The sequence below is a fragment of the Sarcophilus harrisii genome, chromosome 3, assembly GCF_902635505.1.
Source record: "Sarcophilus harrisii chromosome 3, mSarHar1.11, whole genome shotgun sequence".
In the NCBI taxonomy this organism is placed as follows: Eukaryota; Metazoa; Chordata; class Mammalia; order Dasyuromorphia; family Dasyuridae; genus Sarcophilus; species Sarcophilus harrisii.
The window spans coordinates 162531847-162548754 of NC_045428.1; the positions used below are offsets into that span (position 1 = coordinate 162531847).

The window sequence follows — 16908 nt, forward strand, 5'->3', positions numbered from 1 at the left end:
GACCTTCATTGATTGAATGGACAGCTTAAATTCTTTTAAAATGTCTTATATTCTAGGTTAAACTGCCCTACTTATGGTTGTATTCCCCAACTCAGCATTCTATTTCCCAGCTCCATGACAGTTCACATCTATACTTGGAAGGCATTTGCTCATGACTTCTCAAAATCCTGAACTTCCTTCAGTATTCTACTTCAAAGTTATCTCTTCTCATAAGTAACCATTCCTGTTTAGATTTAGTTAATGTTGGTTGATAACCTCAAATAATCTTGTTTTTTATCTGTGTAAATGTTATGTCTTTTCAATACCAATTAAGTAAGCTTCTTAAGGGCAAGGATTATTGCTTTGTCTTTATAGGAACAAGTATAGGGCCTCGTACATTGAACTAAAACTAACTAACCCCTCCCCCCCCCCTTTTACTTCATTTAAAGAATAACCATGATCCAATGCAGCAGGTCAAACCCAAACAGAAAAGGCATCTCTAAATCATACTTAATGATTTCCATGAGCAGCATATTGACTTAGAAAACTACACGTTAGCATTATCAATGTTTTATTTTATTTTTGTTTATTTTGTTGGATATTTCCCACTTACATTTCAGTGTTTTAGGCTGCACTTAAACCACATGTATGTTATGAGCTTCAAATAGATATATGACATCTCTTCAACTAAAGTCCATAATATATTATATTATGTGGCAAAGAATAAAACTTCTGAATGAAGCCAAAGGAGAGGGTGGGTATTATTAAATAATAATAGGATGGTAACTGGACCTGTGATATCTTTAGCATAAAGTACTTCTTGAGGAATCTTTTGTCTTAAAAAATAGATGGGGTGTTTTCCCTGAAATTTTAGTGACTGTCTGGAGAACTGAGAGGTTATTGCCTAGAATCACAAAAACAGCATACAGAAACTTGCCAGAATTGAACCCCAGTCTTCTTGGTTTTAAAGTCAGCTCTCGTAATATAACATATAATAACTACAATAATATTATAAGAAGACATGACAAAATAATCATTCTAATGAAAATATTAATCTACATACATATATAACCTATATCAGACTGCTTACTGTCCTCAGGAGGGGGGAAGTAAGGGAGGGAGGGAGGAAGAAAGAAAATTGAAATTCAGAATCTTACAAAAATGAATATAGAAAACTATCTTTGCATGTAGTTGGAAAAATAAAATTTTTTTATGTTAATCTATTGTCTAAGATGACAGGAATGGCTAATGGTAAATGTTGGAGGGGGATAGAGGAAAAGTGAGACACTAATATATTGTTGTGGAATTGTGAACTGATTCAACCATTCTGTAGAGCAACTCTGTCCAAAGGACTATCAAACTGTGCATATCCTTTGATCCATCAGTGTCTCTACTGGGTTTGTATCCTTAAAAGATCATAAAAAAGGGAAAAGGACCCATATATGCAAAAATGTTTGAGACAGTCAGTTTTGTGGCAAGAAACTGAAAATCGAGTGGATGTCCATTAGTTGGGGAATGGCTGAAGAAGTTACAGTATATGAATGTAATGAAGTATTATGGTTCTATAAGAAATAATTAACAGGCTGATTTCAGAAAAGCCCAGAAGACTTAAATGAATTGATATTGAGTGAAGTGAGCAGAACCAAGAGAACATTGTACAGAGGAACAAAATTATGTGATGATATACTGTGATAAGACTTGGCTTTTTTCAATAATGCAGTGATTCAAGGCAATTCCCATAGACTTGTAATGGAGAGAGCCACCTGCATCCAGAGAAAGATCTATGATGATTGAATTCAGATGAAAGCATAGTATTTTCACCTTTCTTTGGTTGTTGTTTTTTCTTGCTTGTTTTGGTTTCTTGTATTTTTTTTCCCCCTTTTCATCTGATTTTTCTAGGACAATATGATAAATATGGAAATATGTTTTAAAAATTGCACACATTTAACTTATATCAGATTACTTGCCATGTGGGGGAGAAGAGAGATAAGGGAGGGAAGGAGAAAAATTTGGAACTCAAAGTTTTACAAAAATGAATGCTGAAAACTTTCTTTACATGTAATTGGAACAATAAAATGCTGTTTAAAAAAGATTTTTAAAAGTTACTTTATATCTTAATTCTTGGTTAATTTTTAAATGGAAAAGTGTTCTTTTCTTGAAATAGTTGTGAATAAAAGTTCCGGTTGACCACTTACTAGAGTACTAGTTATCAGGCAAAAAAAAGTATCTATTAAGGAATAATCCTTTGCCAAGCACTGTGCTAAGAATACAGGATACAGAGAAAAGAAGGCCAGAAGGAGTTGGTGAAGATGAAGCTCATATGAAAAGATATTGAGTTGGGAGGTGGAATATCCAGCTCAAGCAAGAGCAAGGCCAGTGTTTCTAGATTATAAAATTGAAGGAGAGTGAAATTTAAGAAAAGTGGACAAGTAGAAAGGGCCAGATTTTGAAAAACTTTAAATATCTATTAGAGATAACAAAGTGCTACTGCAATGTATTGCATATGGTAAGTGACATCATCAGATTGTGCTTTAAGACCTCTTTAGCAGCTCAGAGGAGGATGTTCTAAAGTAGGGAGAGACTGGATACAGGAAGACCAACCAAAAGGTATTGTCAACAATCCAGGTGTGAGGTGATAAAAGTGGTGGATATATGAATGAAAAGGAGACATTATATAGGAGATGTTATGAAGAAATGACAAATTTGACAGCCAACTGGATATGTGAAGTGAGTTTGAGTTAGGAGTTGAGGATGACATTTATGATTGAGAAATTGAAAAGAGGGAGCAATTGGAAGGGAACTAAATGACTTGTGTTTTGGATATGTAGAGTTGAAGAATCCATTAGGCAGTTAGTAGTTTAAGATAGAGTGCTGTGTGCAAGTAATAGCAAGAAGGTAGGTGTTGCTGGATTGTGACCTCCATGGAAGAGCATAATATAAAGAGAGGCAGGGAGACCAACAAGAAGGCTATTGCAATAGTCCAGGAGTGAGGCTGATGAGGGTCTATACCAGGGTGGTGATTAGAAACCATGAGACCTGACAATAAATAGATAATTTATCAGTGAGGAGTTGAGAATGAAGCTGAAGTTTTGATCTTAGTTAACTGTCAGAACAGTGGTGCTCTTGATAGTAATAGGGAAATTAGGAAGAAGAGAAGATTTGGAAAGGAAGATGATGAATTTTGTTTTCAATATGTTGAGTTTGAGATGTTTACAACACAACCAATTCAAGGCTTTTAAAAAGCAGGTGATGATTTGGGATCATAGCTCAGGAGAAAAAGAGCTTGTTATATATAAAGCTGGGAACTGTCTGCCTAGAGATGATCCTTGAACCTGTGGAAGCTCATGAACTCAGCAAGTGAGTTAGTAGAGAAAACAGGTTAACTTTGTGTCATTGATCCTTCTCCTTCTAGTAGTCAGGATAAAAATAATAGGATTATAATGGAAACTAATTATACAAGTGCAGACACACACACACACACACATATATATATCCTTTGGAGGAAAGTTTACAAACCTAGATTAAGAACCTTGACTGGGAGGGAGAAAAGAGAATCTAACTGTAGGGAACACCTAGAGTGGGTAATTTGATTTGGATGTAGTTTCACAAAGAATTAAAAGGAAAGAGGACAAGACAGATAAGAAACCAGGAGCAAGCAGTGTCAAAAAAAACTTAAGAGACAAAAGGTTATTCAGGAAAAGAGAGTGACTGAAGTTGTCAAAGATTACAGAAAGTCAAGGAGGATAAGGATGAGGACTAACAAAAGCTATTATATTTTCACCATTAAGAGATACATTGTTGGTAACTTTAGAGAAATCAGTTTTAATTGATAAAGTGAATAGCCAGATGACAGAGGATTTAGCATCAAGTGAGAAGAGAGGAAGTGGATGTGCCCAGAGTGAACAGCTTTCTTAAAAAGTATAGCCACTTAACTGAGGTGTTTATATAGCTATTAGATAGACCAAGTAAGGATTTTTCTTAAGGATGGAGAAGCATGGATATATTTGTAAATGGGTTAATAGAAACTTCTTTATTTTACTTTTAAAATCAAATATAGGAAAGAAATAATGTTGAATATAAGCTTGAAGTGAAGTCTAGAACTTTGTATATGTCTACTTGGTTTCATTTTAAGCTGAGCCAAATGTAAAAGAAGTATAAACCTATAAGCAAAGGAAACAAACATCTTTCTCCAACTACCAAGCAAATAGCCAATTGTTTTTTGTTTTGTTTTTTAGTCTTCACTATGAAATTGTTGCACTCGATGGTTTAAAAACTATTTAATTGATCCTGAGGGTAGCAATGAATACCTCAACATTTACAGCAACTTGGAAATCCCTCCTTTGGAAACACAGTATATCTCAAGCAAGTTTTATCTACAGACAATAAATATGACAAGATACTTGCTTAAGTACCTCTTGAAAAAAAAATTACCATCTCTTAAATTTCACCAGGTCATTCCTCTTTATAACAAAACATCCAGATTTCTACACAATATAAGGATCCCCGTAATTTTTTTTAAAAAGACATTTCATATTAAACCACCAGAACTGTAAATTTAAGAGAAATTTCAGGATTATAGTGGATGTTAATAGATTTTCCTTGGATACCTGACATAGTAAAAGGAGAAAATCATGCTGAAATTAAAAAAAAAACCAAACAGATACATACAAATATTAAACGGAGAGTCAGAAGGAGAGAAGGGAGAAGAAAGAGGGGGAGGGGGCTGAAAGAAAGAGAAAGTGGGAGGGGAGAGAAGAGAGAGGAAAAGAGGAAGAGGGGGAGAGAGAGGAGGGGGGAAGGGAGAGAAAAGGAGAGACAGAGACAGAGACAAAGACAGAGACAAAGACAGAGACAGAGAATGGGGAAGGGGGAAGAGAATGAATCACTTTTGGACAATTTCTGTAAAGGGAAAATAAATCCAAGACCTTTCTCCACTTAACTAAGTAAGAGAGATAGTACACAAAGCAAGAAGCAACCAGGGTAACTAAAAGATGTTAAGAGGTTTTATTATTCTGTTCAGCTACTATACAGTAGTTTGTGAACCAGAAGTGGACTCTTAGAAATCAGAGGTAAGAGGGAGTGTGCTATCTATAAATACTTCCATTAGTTGACCCCCCCCCCCCCCCCCCCCCCCCCCCCCCGGTAGTCACAGCTCCCATTGCTACATCGATGCTACATTTTAAATGATTGTTTTTTGGATTTCCCCCCCAGAAAACAAAGACCGTGATAGCCCTAAAACGAAGAAAACGAAAGCGGACGTAAAAGTGTTGAGAGAAGACTAGCGAAGCAGTGGAAGACTTGAAAGCTTCACCCCTAAAAAAAAAAAAAAAAAAAAAAAAGGCTGGGGTGGGAGGAGAGGAGAGGGAAAGGGAGGGAAGAAGGGATGGGCGTGGAATTTCAACCCGGGAGGGAAGGGGCGGGGCCGGGCTTCGGCGCCCGCTCACCCTCTCCAGTCTCTGGTTGTCCTGACAACGAGGTTGATCAACCTCTGAGCTTTTCAAAAAGCCTTAAATCCGGGAGTTTGTAGGGGGTAGGGAAGGGACAACAGGGAGCAAAGAGGCAAGAGGATCTGGGGAAACAGGACCGAGTATTTGGGGGTGCAGTTAGTTTCGGTTTACTTACTTGATTGGGGGGTGGGATTTCGGTGAAGAAAAAGGATTGGTAATTTTCGAGGCTGTAAGTAGGAGGGATCGAGGACTGAGGGGTTTGCAGATCCCTAAAGAAAAGGCTCATGATTAGAAAAAGAGAGGCCAGAATAAGTTCGGGGGTGGGGGAGATAGAGTTTGTTAGGGACATAGGAGTTGTTGGCGACTGGGAGAGACGCTAGGCAGGGGAGATAGGGGATAGTGGTTTGCCAGCCAAGGGGTATGGTGGAGGCCTCGTAAGTGATTCCTGTTCGGCTCTTTCCTCCCCTCTTTGGAAAAGAACAAGCAAACTCCCAAGACCCTTTGTCTTTAGAGCGTTCGAAACTGAACTCCGGAGAAAGACACAAAGGGACGGCGGGAGGGAGGGCGGCAGGAAACTGCGCAAGCGCACAAGTCATCCGGAAGGCTGGGAATGGTAGTCCGGCTCTCGAACAGGGAAAGGACATACATTCTCCCTTCCCCCTTATCCCTACCCCCATTACCAATTCGTGGTGCGCATGTACACTCTTGACAATTCTTCCTCACCAAACTCCCCACTTCATCCCCTAACCTCCGCCCTACCGAGGACCCGGAGCTCCAGTAAGTAAAATCCTGAAATGAATTGTCGGTGTTCGCCCCGCCCTCTCTCGATCCTTCTCTCTGATTGGATTGTGTGGCTAAGGGAGAATGGCAGATTGGTTCCTGGAGTCGCCACTCTTGATAACGTCATACTTATACACCGTTACGGAGTGGGAGGAGATGCTGGGGGGGTAGTTTAAGGGGGAAGTAACGGGGCCGTTCACGCACTAGGTAGTAGCTGTGGCGGGGCTGCTTCCGCAGTTTAGCCAGCCCGGTCAGGGGCGGAGCTAGCATGTGGGAGGGCGCGACTGTTCCAGCTCCTAGGCGGGCTGTCAGCGCCGCCACCTCAATTTGGCCTCCTAGCCCAAAACTCTCAATAAAGTTTGTGGCTCAAGTCGGCCGCCGCCTAGCCCTAGGATCGCTCGGTTTCACTGCCCTCTCACCGACCCCCGTTCGCACAGTCACACAGACAAGCCCCAGGTTAGAAACCCCAAATTTCCAACCTGAACACAGGCCCTGGAGGAGCCCGAGCTATCCTCACCGCCCCCCATTATGCATCGTGAGGGTAGAGAGGGAGGCCGGGAGGAGGCGGGGCTGCCGTTGCCCCGGAAAGGGCGGGGGGAGGGGGCCTCAGGGTGGGAGGAGGGAGTGGAAAGGAGATGGGAGGGGGAAGAGGGAGGGAGGGGGAAGGGGACACGCATGCGCCATGCGTGGCGGGGCTGAATGTTTCCCAAGTGTTTGAAACTGGTATTTGGGTTTTCCACGTTGGATAAGTACGGCGCATCGAGTGGCGAGAAGGCTGTGCTCTGTTTCTCCCCTCCCTCCTCCTCCTTACCGACCCGGAACCGGAGCCGGTACTGGCAGGGAGAAAGACAGACAGACACACGCACAAATACATAGAAGGCAACTCGGCTTCGCTGCTGCTACTCCTCTCTCCTCCCTTCTGGGTGTGTGTGCGCGCTTCGTACGCTCGGCTCCCCCCTCCACTCCTCCCCCCCACCATCTGGGAGGGGGGGCCTGTGCGGTTGTTTTAATTCTCTCCCCCCACCCCTCCGCCTCTCCGTTTCCCTTCCTCCTCAGCCGACCCTCAGCTTGTTCTTACAGCTCCTGTGTGCGAGTTACCGGAGCGACAGTCGATCTCTCCGCCGCCGAATAGGCGGGGAGGGGGGGCCTGGGGGGAGGTGTCTCTCCTCGGTCTCTCTCCGTTTCGCAGGAGGAAGGGGAAACGGAGCAGCAGCAGCAGATGTAGCTTTCTTGGGGGGCTGAGAGCCGGAGACCGCGGGGGGTGGGGGGTAGGAGTGCGAAAGAGCTTTGCATTTTGCAGTGCTATTTTTTTAGGGGGGCGGGGGGTGGGGGGGTGGAGGAAGCGGAAAGCAGTGCAGAGTCGCCGGGGACCTTTCGGGTGAACCATGTTGAGTCCTGCAAACGGAGAGCAGATTCACCTGGTGAACTATGTGGAGGATTATCTGGACTCCATCGAGTCCCTGCCTTTCGATCTGCAGAGAAACGTCTCCTTGATGAGGGAAATAGACGCGAAATACCAAGGTAAGAGCTGGGGGTGATGGATGGGGCGGTTGGTCGGGTCCCTCTTTTTTTTTTTTCCCCCCCCCCTACCTCATCTGAGTGTATGTGTGATTGTGTGAATGCTCCTACCCCCTTCCTAGTCTCATACCTCCCTCCTCTCAGCCCCTGGTTAAGAAGGGTAGTTGAATTTTCATTAGAGGTGGCCGAAGCTGAGGGGGCAAGTAATGTTATTGAGCTGGAGAGAGCTGCACAGGGGGATCTGCAGCGGTAGCTCTTGTCATGGGGCGGAACAAAAGGTCTTCAGCTTCTTTTATTCACCAAGGTCTTTCTGTGTAAAACATGGGACAAGAAAGGAGGAGGAGAGAAAGAAAGGTCTTAATTTAAGCTAGACTACAAGAACAGCTCTTTCTATAGAGGGGTGACGGTTAGGTAGTGTGTACTGGGGTGTGTGGTGTGTGTGTGTGTGTGTGTGTGTGTGTGTGTGTGTTTAATGGGGGGTAGCAAAGGGGGAAGTGCAGGGTGGACACAGATTACAGCACAACAACATTGAGGAATGTAGTGTTCATTATGGCTGTAGTAGCAGTAGAGATTGATAGAGGCTGATAGTAAAGAGGCTGTTCGAGGAGAGGTTGCTGCTGTTGGGCAAGGTTGTCTAGTCCAAACCAGGGCTACGTCCCTCCTGAGAAATGCCCGCACCTCCATCCTCCTCATCTCTCTTCCCCTTGATATCCCCCACCCCCATCACCAACCCATCGGGTGGTCTTTAAACCTAAGTGTTACATAAAGTAAAGGGGGAATAACATACTCTGTACTGCACGGTCTCTGCTACCTTTTCCTCCAGCCCCCCTCTTGCACTTCCTTCTCTTCAGTGCAGACTTACTAAGACTAAGCTGCTTGGGAAAGGCTTGCTGGGTGTAGTTTGCAGAGGGTCTGAAGGAAAGGTTTTATGCAGTGTGTGTGTGTGTGTTCATGTAATGGGGGAGGAGGGTGGGAGGGAAGCCGAGGAAATCGCGGATCCATATTGTGCTCACGAGGAAGCGGGGAAGAGGTTAAGACACGTAGAAAGGTAGCAGGGGGTTTGAATGTGTGAGTCTATAGATCTATATGTAAGAAGTGTGTCGGGGAAGGGGGTACAGGGAATGCCCGTAGGGAATTGTTTGCTTTTGGGGAAACTTTTCTCGGAGGTCACTCGCCATGGTGGAGGTTGTGGTGGGGGTCGGTTGTGACAGAAGAGCCTCACTCTCAGTTTTCTAATGTTTACGGTTTACTGGCCTGTGCTGCAGGGAGCGGGGAGGGGGGAGGGCGGGGAAAGCAGCGGCTTACCCCCAAGAACCGAGACCCCCTCGTTTGAAGGCGCCCTGTGCGCTCTGCCGGATAGTCAGTTTCGCAGCGAATTTTATAGCTCACTCTATTAGCATATTGCGGAACGTCCCCGCCTCAGCCTCTTAGTAATTGGCCGTGACGTTCCCCATGGAATGTCCTTATCACTTCACCGCCGGGCTATTGGTCCCTGGGATGAAGGGGGTGGGTTGTGCCCAGTGACTTGCCTCGCTCTCAGTTTCCGCCGCTTTCCTTTTTTTTTTTCTCCCGGCTAGGGCGGAGGGGGATTTGGGGGGAAAGCGGGGCGGAGTGTAGAGGTCGGATTGCTTTGAATATCTCGAAGTCCTCTTGCCTCCAGTCTCAGATTGGTAGTTTGGGCTCCGCGGGCTGGGCCAGTCCCTCTGCATCTGGCCATGGATTGGAGCTTTCCCTTTGGAAGGGCGGGTCCCTGAGCCTAAGCCTTCCTTCACTTGCCACTCTGATAGGCGCTCTCTTTCAAGGAGGAGGAGGGCACAGGGTGGGGCGGAGGAGAGGTAGAACAGTTCTGACCTGAAAACTGTGTCCCCATTGGTCAGTCCGGGAGGGGTTGGACGGATTCCGGCCCAGGTCAGATTTTTAAGTTCGCCATTCCTAGGACACCAAAGAATTCCGGTTGCTTCCGGCCGGGAACAATGGCTGCGTGTCATGTCCGGCCGTTAGAGCACGGGAAGGTGGGCGGAGGTAGCAGTTGGTGGCGACTATACCTCTGGCCACTCCCCTGGGCCAGGGCTCGGGCTATTCCCCTTGGTTAGGTGGAGCACTTAGACGGTTTGGAGTTCTGGCAAGCCTCGGGTGGGTCGCGTCAGGGCCGAGATGCTCGAGGAAGCCGGCCTCTTCTCTTTGCCTCCTCCTTCGCCACAGGTTTCGTCACTCACCCAGTGGTGGGCGCCGCCGCTCGCATGGGCCCAGGGGACAGACCCGCGCCCCTCGCGCAAGGGACCGAAGCGCTTTCTTGCCTGTGGTGCAGCGTGGGAAAAGTGAGTGCCCGGCGAGGCCTATTGGTGTGGGCTAGCACGCGCGCGCGCACATCACTGTCTGGGGGGAGGAGGTGTTGAAACGCGGGGAGGCGATTCTGGCTACCGGCTGTGACTTCGCCCTCTTGCTAAGAGGTTTTTGTAGCGATCTGGCCGGCCTTACCGGGCTGCTCCTTCATCGTCTCTGTTTGCCCCGAAGCTTTTCCTCCGCTGTGTTTTCCGGGGTGAACCTGTGTCGGAATAGGATTGGCTATCGGCAGCGGGCGGGTCTTGGGCCGGCCTAGAGTCCCCTACTCCTAGGGTGGGTGGAAGAAGTTCTCCCTAAGGCCTTGGAATCCTTCGATTCAGAAGTGGAGATAACCCCGCTGGGCCATCAGGCCACCCTTAACCTTTGATTTGGTTAGATACCAAGGGCATACAGGACGTTTGTGAGCCCATGGATCTGTCGTAAGAAACGGCGGTGCAGGTTGCCTTCTCAGAACATCCACTTATCACCACCACCCCAAAAACACTATTCTCAACTGATTTCAACTGCTTTCTGAGACCAAAAAGAGGTGGTGGTGGTGATGGTTGTGTCCAATGAAGTAAACACTTCTGCCCTGCCACTATTCCATATTTATTAATTAATCCCACTGACTTAGACCGGACTGCTTGTCAGAGTCATGGATTCGAATCCTTACTGATGTCATTTTCTGTGGGAGGTTTTGAACTATGCAATTTAAAATCCTTAAATGCTGTTTTTAGGGCTAGGAAAAGCTATAAGCCTTCAACCATTCCGTGACTATCGTAAGAGGTAGATATTTTTTTCCTGATGATGATAATATACTTTTTTTGGACATGAATATAAAGCTTAAGTGCAAATCACTTTACCTCTTTGAGCTTCAGATTATCTGTCAAATAACATTCTGTGATTGAGATATTGGCACATTCGACAAATTAAATTGATTGGGCTAAGTTTGCCTTTAAGAGTAAACGAAAGCCTAATGATGTATTAATGTGTTGTCATGTATCTTGTTTTACATGCCATTCATTGATCATAAAGAAAATGCATTAATTTGTACTTAGTAGACAGGCTAACCCCAATGATATTTTTAAAGATTTTAACTTAAATTTTTGTCAAAAATAGAGAACTACTCAAAACAGGTTAAGAAGATGTTAATTTGATTGTAGATTTGCCTTAATGAATTCAAGTAATCTATTTGTAATTAGTTGGTGTGTCTGTATATGTTTAAAGTTCACTGCATACTTAAGTCTTTTTGTATTTGGAGACATTTTTCTCCCTCTCCCTTCTATTATCTCTGGAACTTACTAGCCAACACTAAACTTAAATCCAAATTCTTCATGAAATTGTTCTGCATTGTAAAGACCATGTTACTGTAATTTTAGTAGGAAATTTCTTTCTTTTTTTTTTTTTTAGCTTTCCAGAATATTGATTTATTAAGCAATGTATGCCAATTACTCAACAAATTGGAATCAGTAGTTTTTCTCAGTTTTGGCACTGAACTCCAAATGCAGAGGAAGACAGACTTTTTATCTTATAAACAAAACAATTAATTGAATAAAACTAAATAAAAGAAAATAATTCACGAGAATATAATATTAGATGATATGATTTCTAATTGGAGGAAAAAACTTTCCAAGTTGGGAGGGGGAGATTGAATATGTACAATTTCCCAGAATGAAAAAAGAATGTATCCCATTCCCCCATGTGTTTGTCAGTAATCCAAGTAACATTAAAAAAAAAAAAACTGATCAATATGGGGCCAATTTTCAGATATGACATGGACTTGCTTGAGAGATACAATTGTGAAAAACTTGCATCAATCTTCAGATCTGACTGGGTTTCAAGCCAGCATAATGTAGTTCCTTAGTTAAGGTAGAAGTGATAGTAGGAAATTTCTTAGAATTCTGAGAACCTAAAGGTGAAATGTCAGGACAATAAAAAGAATGAATTTTTCCAACTTTTTTGGCATTACTTCCTTCCTATTTTGTAGATTTTAGTGCTTGATTCTGTTGGGTAGGATTTCCCCCCCTCACAAGTGAAACTTGTCAGTTATTTATTCCTGTTTAAAAAAAAAAAAAAGTATGTGGCGAATCATATACTAATCAATAAATACAAGTGACTCTTAACGCTCTGGTGGCCAATACAGCAATATTTTACCGAGTCAGACTTACAGTTAAAAGGTATATATCTAGTTAGCTGATTACCTTCCAATTTATAGGTGAGGAAATTTAGATTAGGGAACATTGTAGTGGCTTTCCCCAGATTCATAAGTAGTCACCATAAGTAGTAAGAACCAGGTTCTCTCTGTAATACTTTTCTTACATTTTTAAATATCCTGAGATAGCTATGTTATTACATTTTATTTTAGTAGTACAGCGGTGTTAGTTTTCTCTCTTTCTTTGAAATACTACTTAGTTAAGTTTTTAATTTCACTATGAACAAAAAGCTTTTTACAAATAAGTGGAATAATGCTTACTTGTAGAAAATGGGAAATTTGCATTTTTTTATTGAAAATTACAGTTGCAATTGCCTGCATTAGGAGGTGACTAGATAAATTCCTAAAGACAGTTCCCACTTATATCAGAACTTCAATTTGGGGATATTGCCTAGGGAGATAGCAAGACAAGTTGTTTTTTGTCTTTGTCTCTTTCTGGAATTACAGAAGTTGTTCTGAAATACACTTTTATTGTAAGTTAGAATGATTTTTTTTTTAACCAACTCTTTTTTTTTTTTATTTACCAACTAGTTTAGATTGTGAAAACATTTACACTTTATATATTTTAACATTTGACTTGATACAAATATGTTTGTAGACTTGGGGGGGGGCGGGGATTTAATATTTTAAAAGACTACAGACTTTACAGAGAAAAGTTTTATTCCATTTAGCTTAATAGTACTGAATAGGGAAAAATCTTCTTTTGAACTTTTAATATGCATACTTAAAGTAGACTTGACAATCCTGATTAATTTTTCTATTGCATTTAGCACAGTTAAAAGCAATTATGTCTGTAAAATAATTTCATTAGATAGTTACGTTCCCCAAATGCATTTTTAAAAAACAACTAAGTATATCACTTGTTAGTATGTTCTCTGAAAAGTTTAAATTTAGTATTTGGGCTACATTTTTGTGTTAATATGGGGGAGAGGGTGAATCAGTGGGGGAAAACTCCCCATAACCATTTGAATTTCGAGTCTTTTTTTTTTTTTTTTTTTTTAAATCTGTATAATGGACACATTACTCCTTGTAGACTTGGGGATAAAAATGTTATCTGTAAATTAATTTAATTACTTGTGGATAAGGAAAAGAATATACCACAATATGTCTTTTATTGTCACCTAACCCATGTCCTGTCTTATCATAAATTTTTTAAATAAGTCTTATTAAAATATCTTTAGTTTTATTGCAATGGTCTAATACAGCTCATAGTTGGCAGAACCAAAATTTAGGACCTAGATCTCCTGGCTCCTAGCCGTTGTTCATTGTGTACCACATTGTACTTATTTTCTCAGGTTATTTCCATATATTGTGACCACTTTTTTTTTTTTTTATAAAGATAGAGATACTCAGATGAAGGTAGATTAGTGAAAAACTTAGTAACTTCTGTCTCGAGCTTTGTTTAAACTCACAGATTGAGTTAAAATGAGTACAAACATAAATTCCTCTACTTTAGTATTAGTTATTTTTATAAATTAAACAAAAGCATTAAGTCATGGAACTACCTGGAATATCATTTAATTTACTAGAAAATAGTAAGGTCTGGCATCAAATACTTGTTCTTAGAAAGTTTTTCTACTAATTAGCAATCTCCAAAAATGTGATCTTTTGTACTTATAAAGTCATTCGGAATGTTTTAAGTGGCAAGTTGCTAAATCTGAAATTTGCTGGTACTTATTCCTAGATTCTAGCATTTTCCTTTGTAGTTACCCTTTTTATAGTATGAGAGATTATAATGAAGACTTGTTTCAGTCCAAATAGAGAGTATAAATACTTTTTGTAGTATAAATATAATGTTATTTTCCATTGCAGAAATCTTAAAGGAGTTGGATGAATATTATGAGAAGTTCAAACGAGAGACTGACTCAGTACAGAAGAGGAGAGTTTTACACTGCATTCAAAGAGCATTAATTCGGAGCCAGGAACTTGGAGATGAAAAGATCCAGATTGTTAGCCAAATGGTGGAATTAGTTGAGAATCGGACCAGGCAAGTTGACAGTCATGTGGAACTTTTTGAGACTTGTCAAGAGACTAATGACACCATGGGCAATAGTGGCAAAACCAGCCAGGATAAGTCTAAGAATGAGACAATCACTCCAACTGAAAAGCCTAATAATAAACGATCTAGGCGGCAGCGCAACAATGAGAACAGAGAGAATGCTTCTAATAATCACGATCATGATGATATCACCTCAGGAACTCCAAAGGAGAAAAAAGCTAAAACTTCAAAGAAAAAGAAGAGATCCAAGGCCAAAGCAGAGAGGGAGGCCTCCCCTGCAGACCTTCCTATTGATCCAAATGAACCAACGTACTGCTTATGTAATCAAGTCTCCTATGGAGAAATGATAGGTTGTGATAATGATGAATGCCCAATTGAGTGGTTTCACTTCTCATGTGTAGGACTTAATCATAAACCAAAGGGCAAATGGTACTGTCCCAAATGTAGAGGGGAAAATGAGAAAACAATGGACAAAGCACTGGAGAAATCCAAAAAAGAAAGAGCTTATAACAGGTAGTTTGTAGACATTTATTTTATAATAGTAAGGGAAAAGAATAAAACAAACCAGTGTATTTATTACCTTTACCACCTTTGTGGAGGTACAAGGATTGTAAAATGTATATTTTTAAAGAAAGTTAGAAAATAAACCATTCCTGTTATAGGGATGGCAGTGATTTGTTTGTTTTGTTTTCATTTGGTACATCTGAACCAAGAAGTGGTCTGTGGATCAACATTTTTTTTAACTCCAAAAATAGATTTGGATAAAGCACCCAAGTGAGTCAAAAGGCTCAGATTTCTTTTCGTGACCGGGAAGCACTTAAACCCATTAAAATATAGATGAAAGAAAATAATTTCATAAAGCCAATTTTTTATCTAAGGAAAATATTATTTACCTTAACAAAAAAATTGGAAAATGTTTAGCCAGATGGCTGTATTTGAATAAACATACAGCCTGCTGCATTTTTAAAAATAACCAATGTGACATTAAACAAATGACTCTTGCTACTACAGTACGTGTCAGTATAACAGTTCAATAACAAAAGTTTAAGGTTAAAAGATTATTTTTTAAAAGAGAAAATGGTTAAATTTTACATGACAATATTTTATATACTGGCTCATCCCAAAGGGGCCATTTTAAAATGATTGAGTACATTTTATATTTAACCAGAAAGTGATCTAACAGTGGAACTCATAAAACACACACAAAAAAAATCAAGCTTTATACTGTCACAAATAATAGTGTAGCAATCTTTAATTTGTATAAGTGTATAAATGTAAATTTTTGAGTGGACTTGCACTTACTGTATTATAATCGGAAATGCAGCCAAATGCCGTTGTGAAACCAATGTGCATTTCCTTCTGTATGTATGAAAGTTGTACAGCTGTGATATTAAAGAATAAATCAAACTTTGGACAGTTTGCTCCTTTAATAGCATTTAATATTCCTATTTTTTTTTTAATTGCCTAATAAAGGTGTCAGAAGTACTAAGAAAGAAGTTGATAAGAAACTGAGCAGAATCTATACCTTTGGCCTACAGAATATACTAATGATGAAATACTAGGTACCTTAACAAGTGAATGTCATAAAACTATTTCTTACTTGCATTCTACCTAAAGCCTTAGTTTTTTCCTCCAAAATCTGCCTGTATGTTGAAAAAAAATGGTGTTTTATTTTTAATACAAAACTTTTTTACTTCAACTTTGAAACTGGTAAAAATTGGTTCAACATACCATTTTTGGTATTAGTGTGAGGTCACCTCTCCAGGAATAGTTGGTTAGTGCAACTATAAATTAGCTGCCATTATCATGGGGCATATATCATGGTGTATATATATATATGTATGTGTGTGTGTGTGTATACACACATATATAAACATTATTATTGCCAAACAAGTCTGCATAACAGGTTCTAATTTTATTATATAAGAATAATTTTAATGGATAGGGGGAAATCCTTTACCCCAATATAGGTTGACTTCTGGGAATACTTTAGAGGTTAATAACTAGCCCAAAGTCATACACGTAGCCAGTATATGTCACTGGCAAGGCTTGAACTGATGTCTCCTTTGTTCCAGGGTTGCTTATATATCCATTGGGCTTCACTTCTTTTTTGTGGGACATGGCTGTTTTCACTTGATAAAGGGTTTGTCTAATTCCAATAATGAACTAGACTCTCATACCATTATGCTGTTCCTCAGTGGTCACTTCCCAATTCAAAGGATGAGTGATGTCATACTACCAGAGATTGGGGGGTGATAGATCTAAACTGAAATGAAGATGACTGAAATTGTATATTTGCTAAATTGACTAAGCAACATGTACCTCCGTGATGAACCCCATTTGTGATGGGTATCAAGAATAAGAATGAATAAGAAATTCCCAATATATTTTATACTTCATAAAATTAAGAATTTTGAGTGAAAAAAGCATGACATTTTTGCATATCATTGATTTTTTTTAATGCTTTTGAAAATTTAGAGATTTAATTTGTACAAAAAGATTAAGCAGGTTAAAAGCATCTGGGCATGTTATGAATACAAAAAAGTTAAAAAGTAAAGGAAGTTATGTGCATTGAGTTAATCATGTTAGTGGAAGAATGCTGTAAAGAGCCTTCATAAATAGATAGGTTTTACAGAAAAAATAGGAAATTT

General features: G+C 40.6%; 1 protein-coding gene across 3 annotated transcripts; it reads left to right on the forward strand.

The window, feature by feature from the left end:
• The first annotated feature begins 5855 nt into the window (after positions 1-5855).
• On the forward strand, positions 5856-15673 carry ING1 (inhibitor of growth family member 1). Of its 3 annotated transcripts, none has more exons than XM_031958718.1 (2): positions 5856-6203; positions 14071-15673. In XM_031958718.1, the coding sequence occupies exons 1-2, from the start codon at positions 6122-6124 to the stop codon at positions 14772-14774; spliced, it is 786 nt and encodes a 261-aa protein (XP_031814578.1). In that variant the 5' UTR covers positions 5856-6121; the 3' UTR covers positions 14775-15673. The 3 variants fall into 3 exon arrangements, with proteins under 3 accessions (XP_031814578.1, XP_031814577.1, XP_031814579.1); XM_031958717.1 differs by lacking the exon at positions 5856-6203 and adding an exon at positions 7512-7727; XM_031958719.1 differs by lacking the exon at positions 5856-6203 and adding an exon at positions 9930-10042.
• The last annotated feature ends 1235 nt before the right edge of the window (positions 15674-16908 follow it).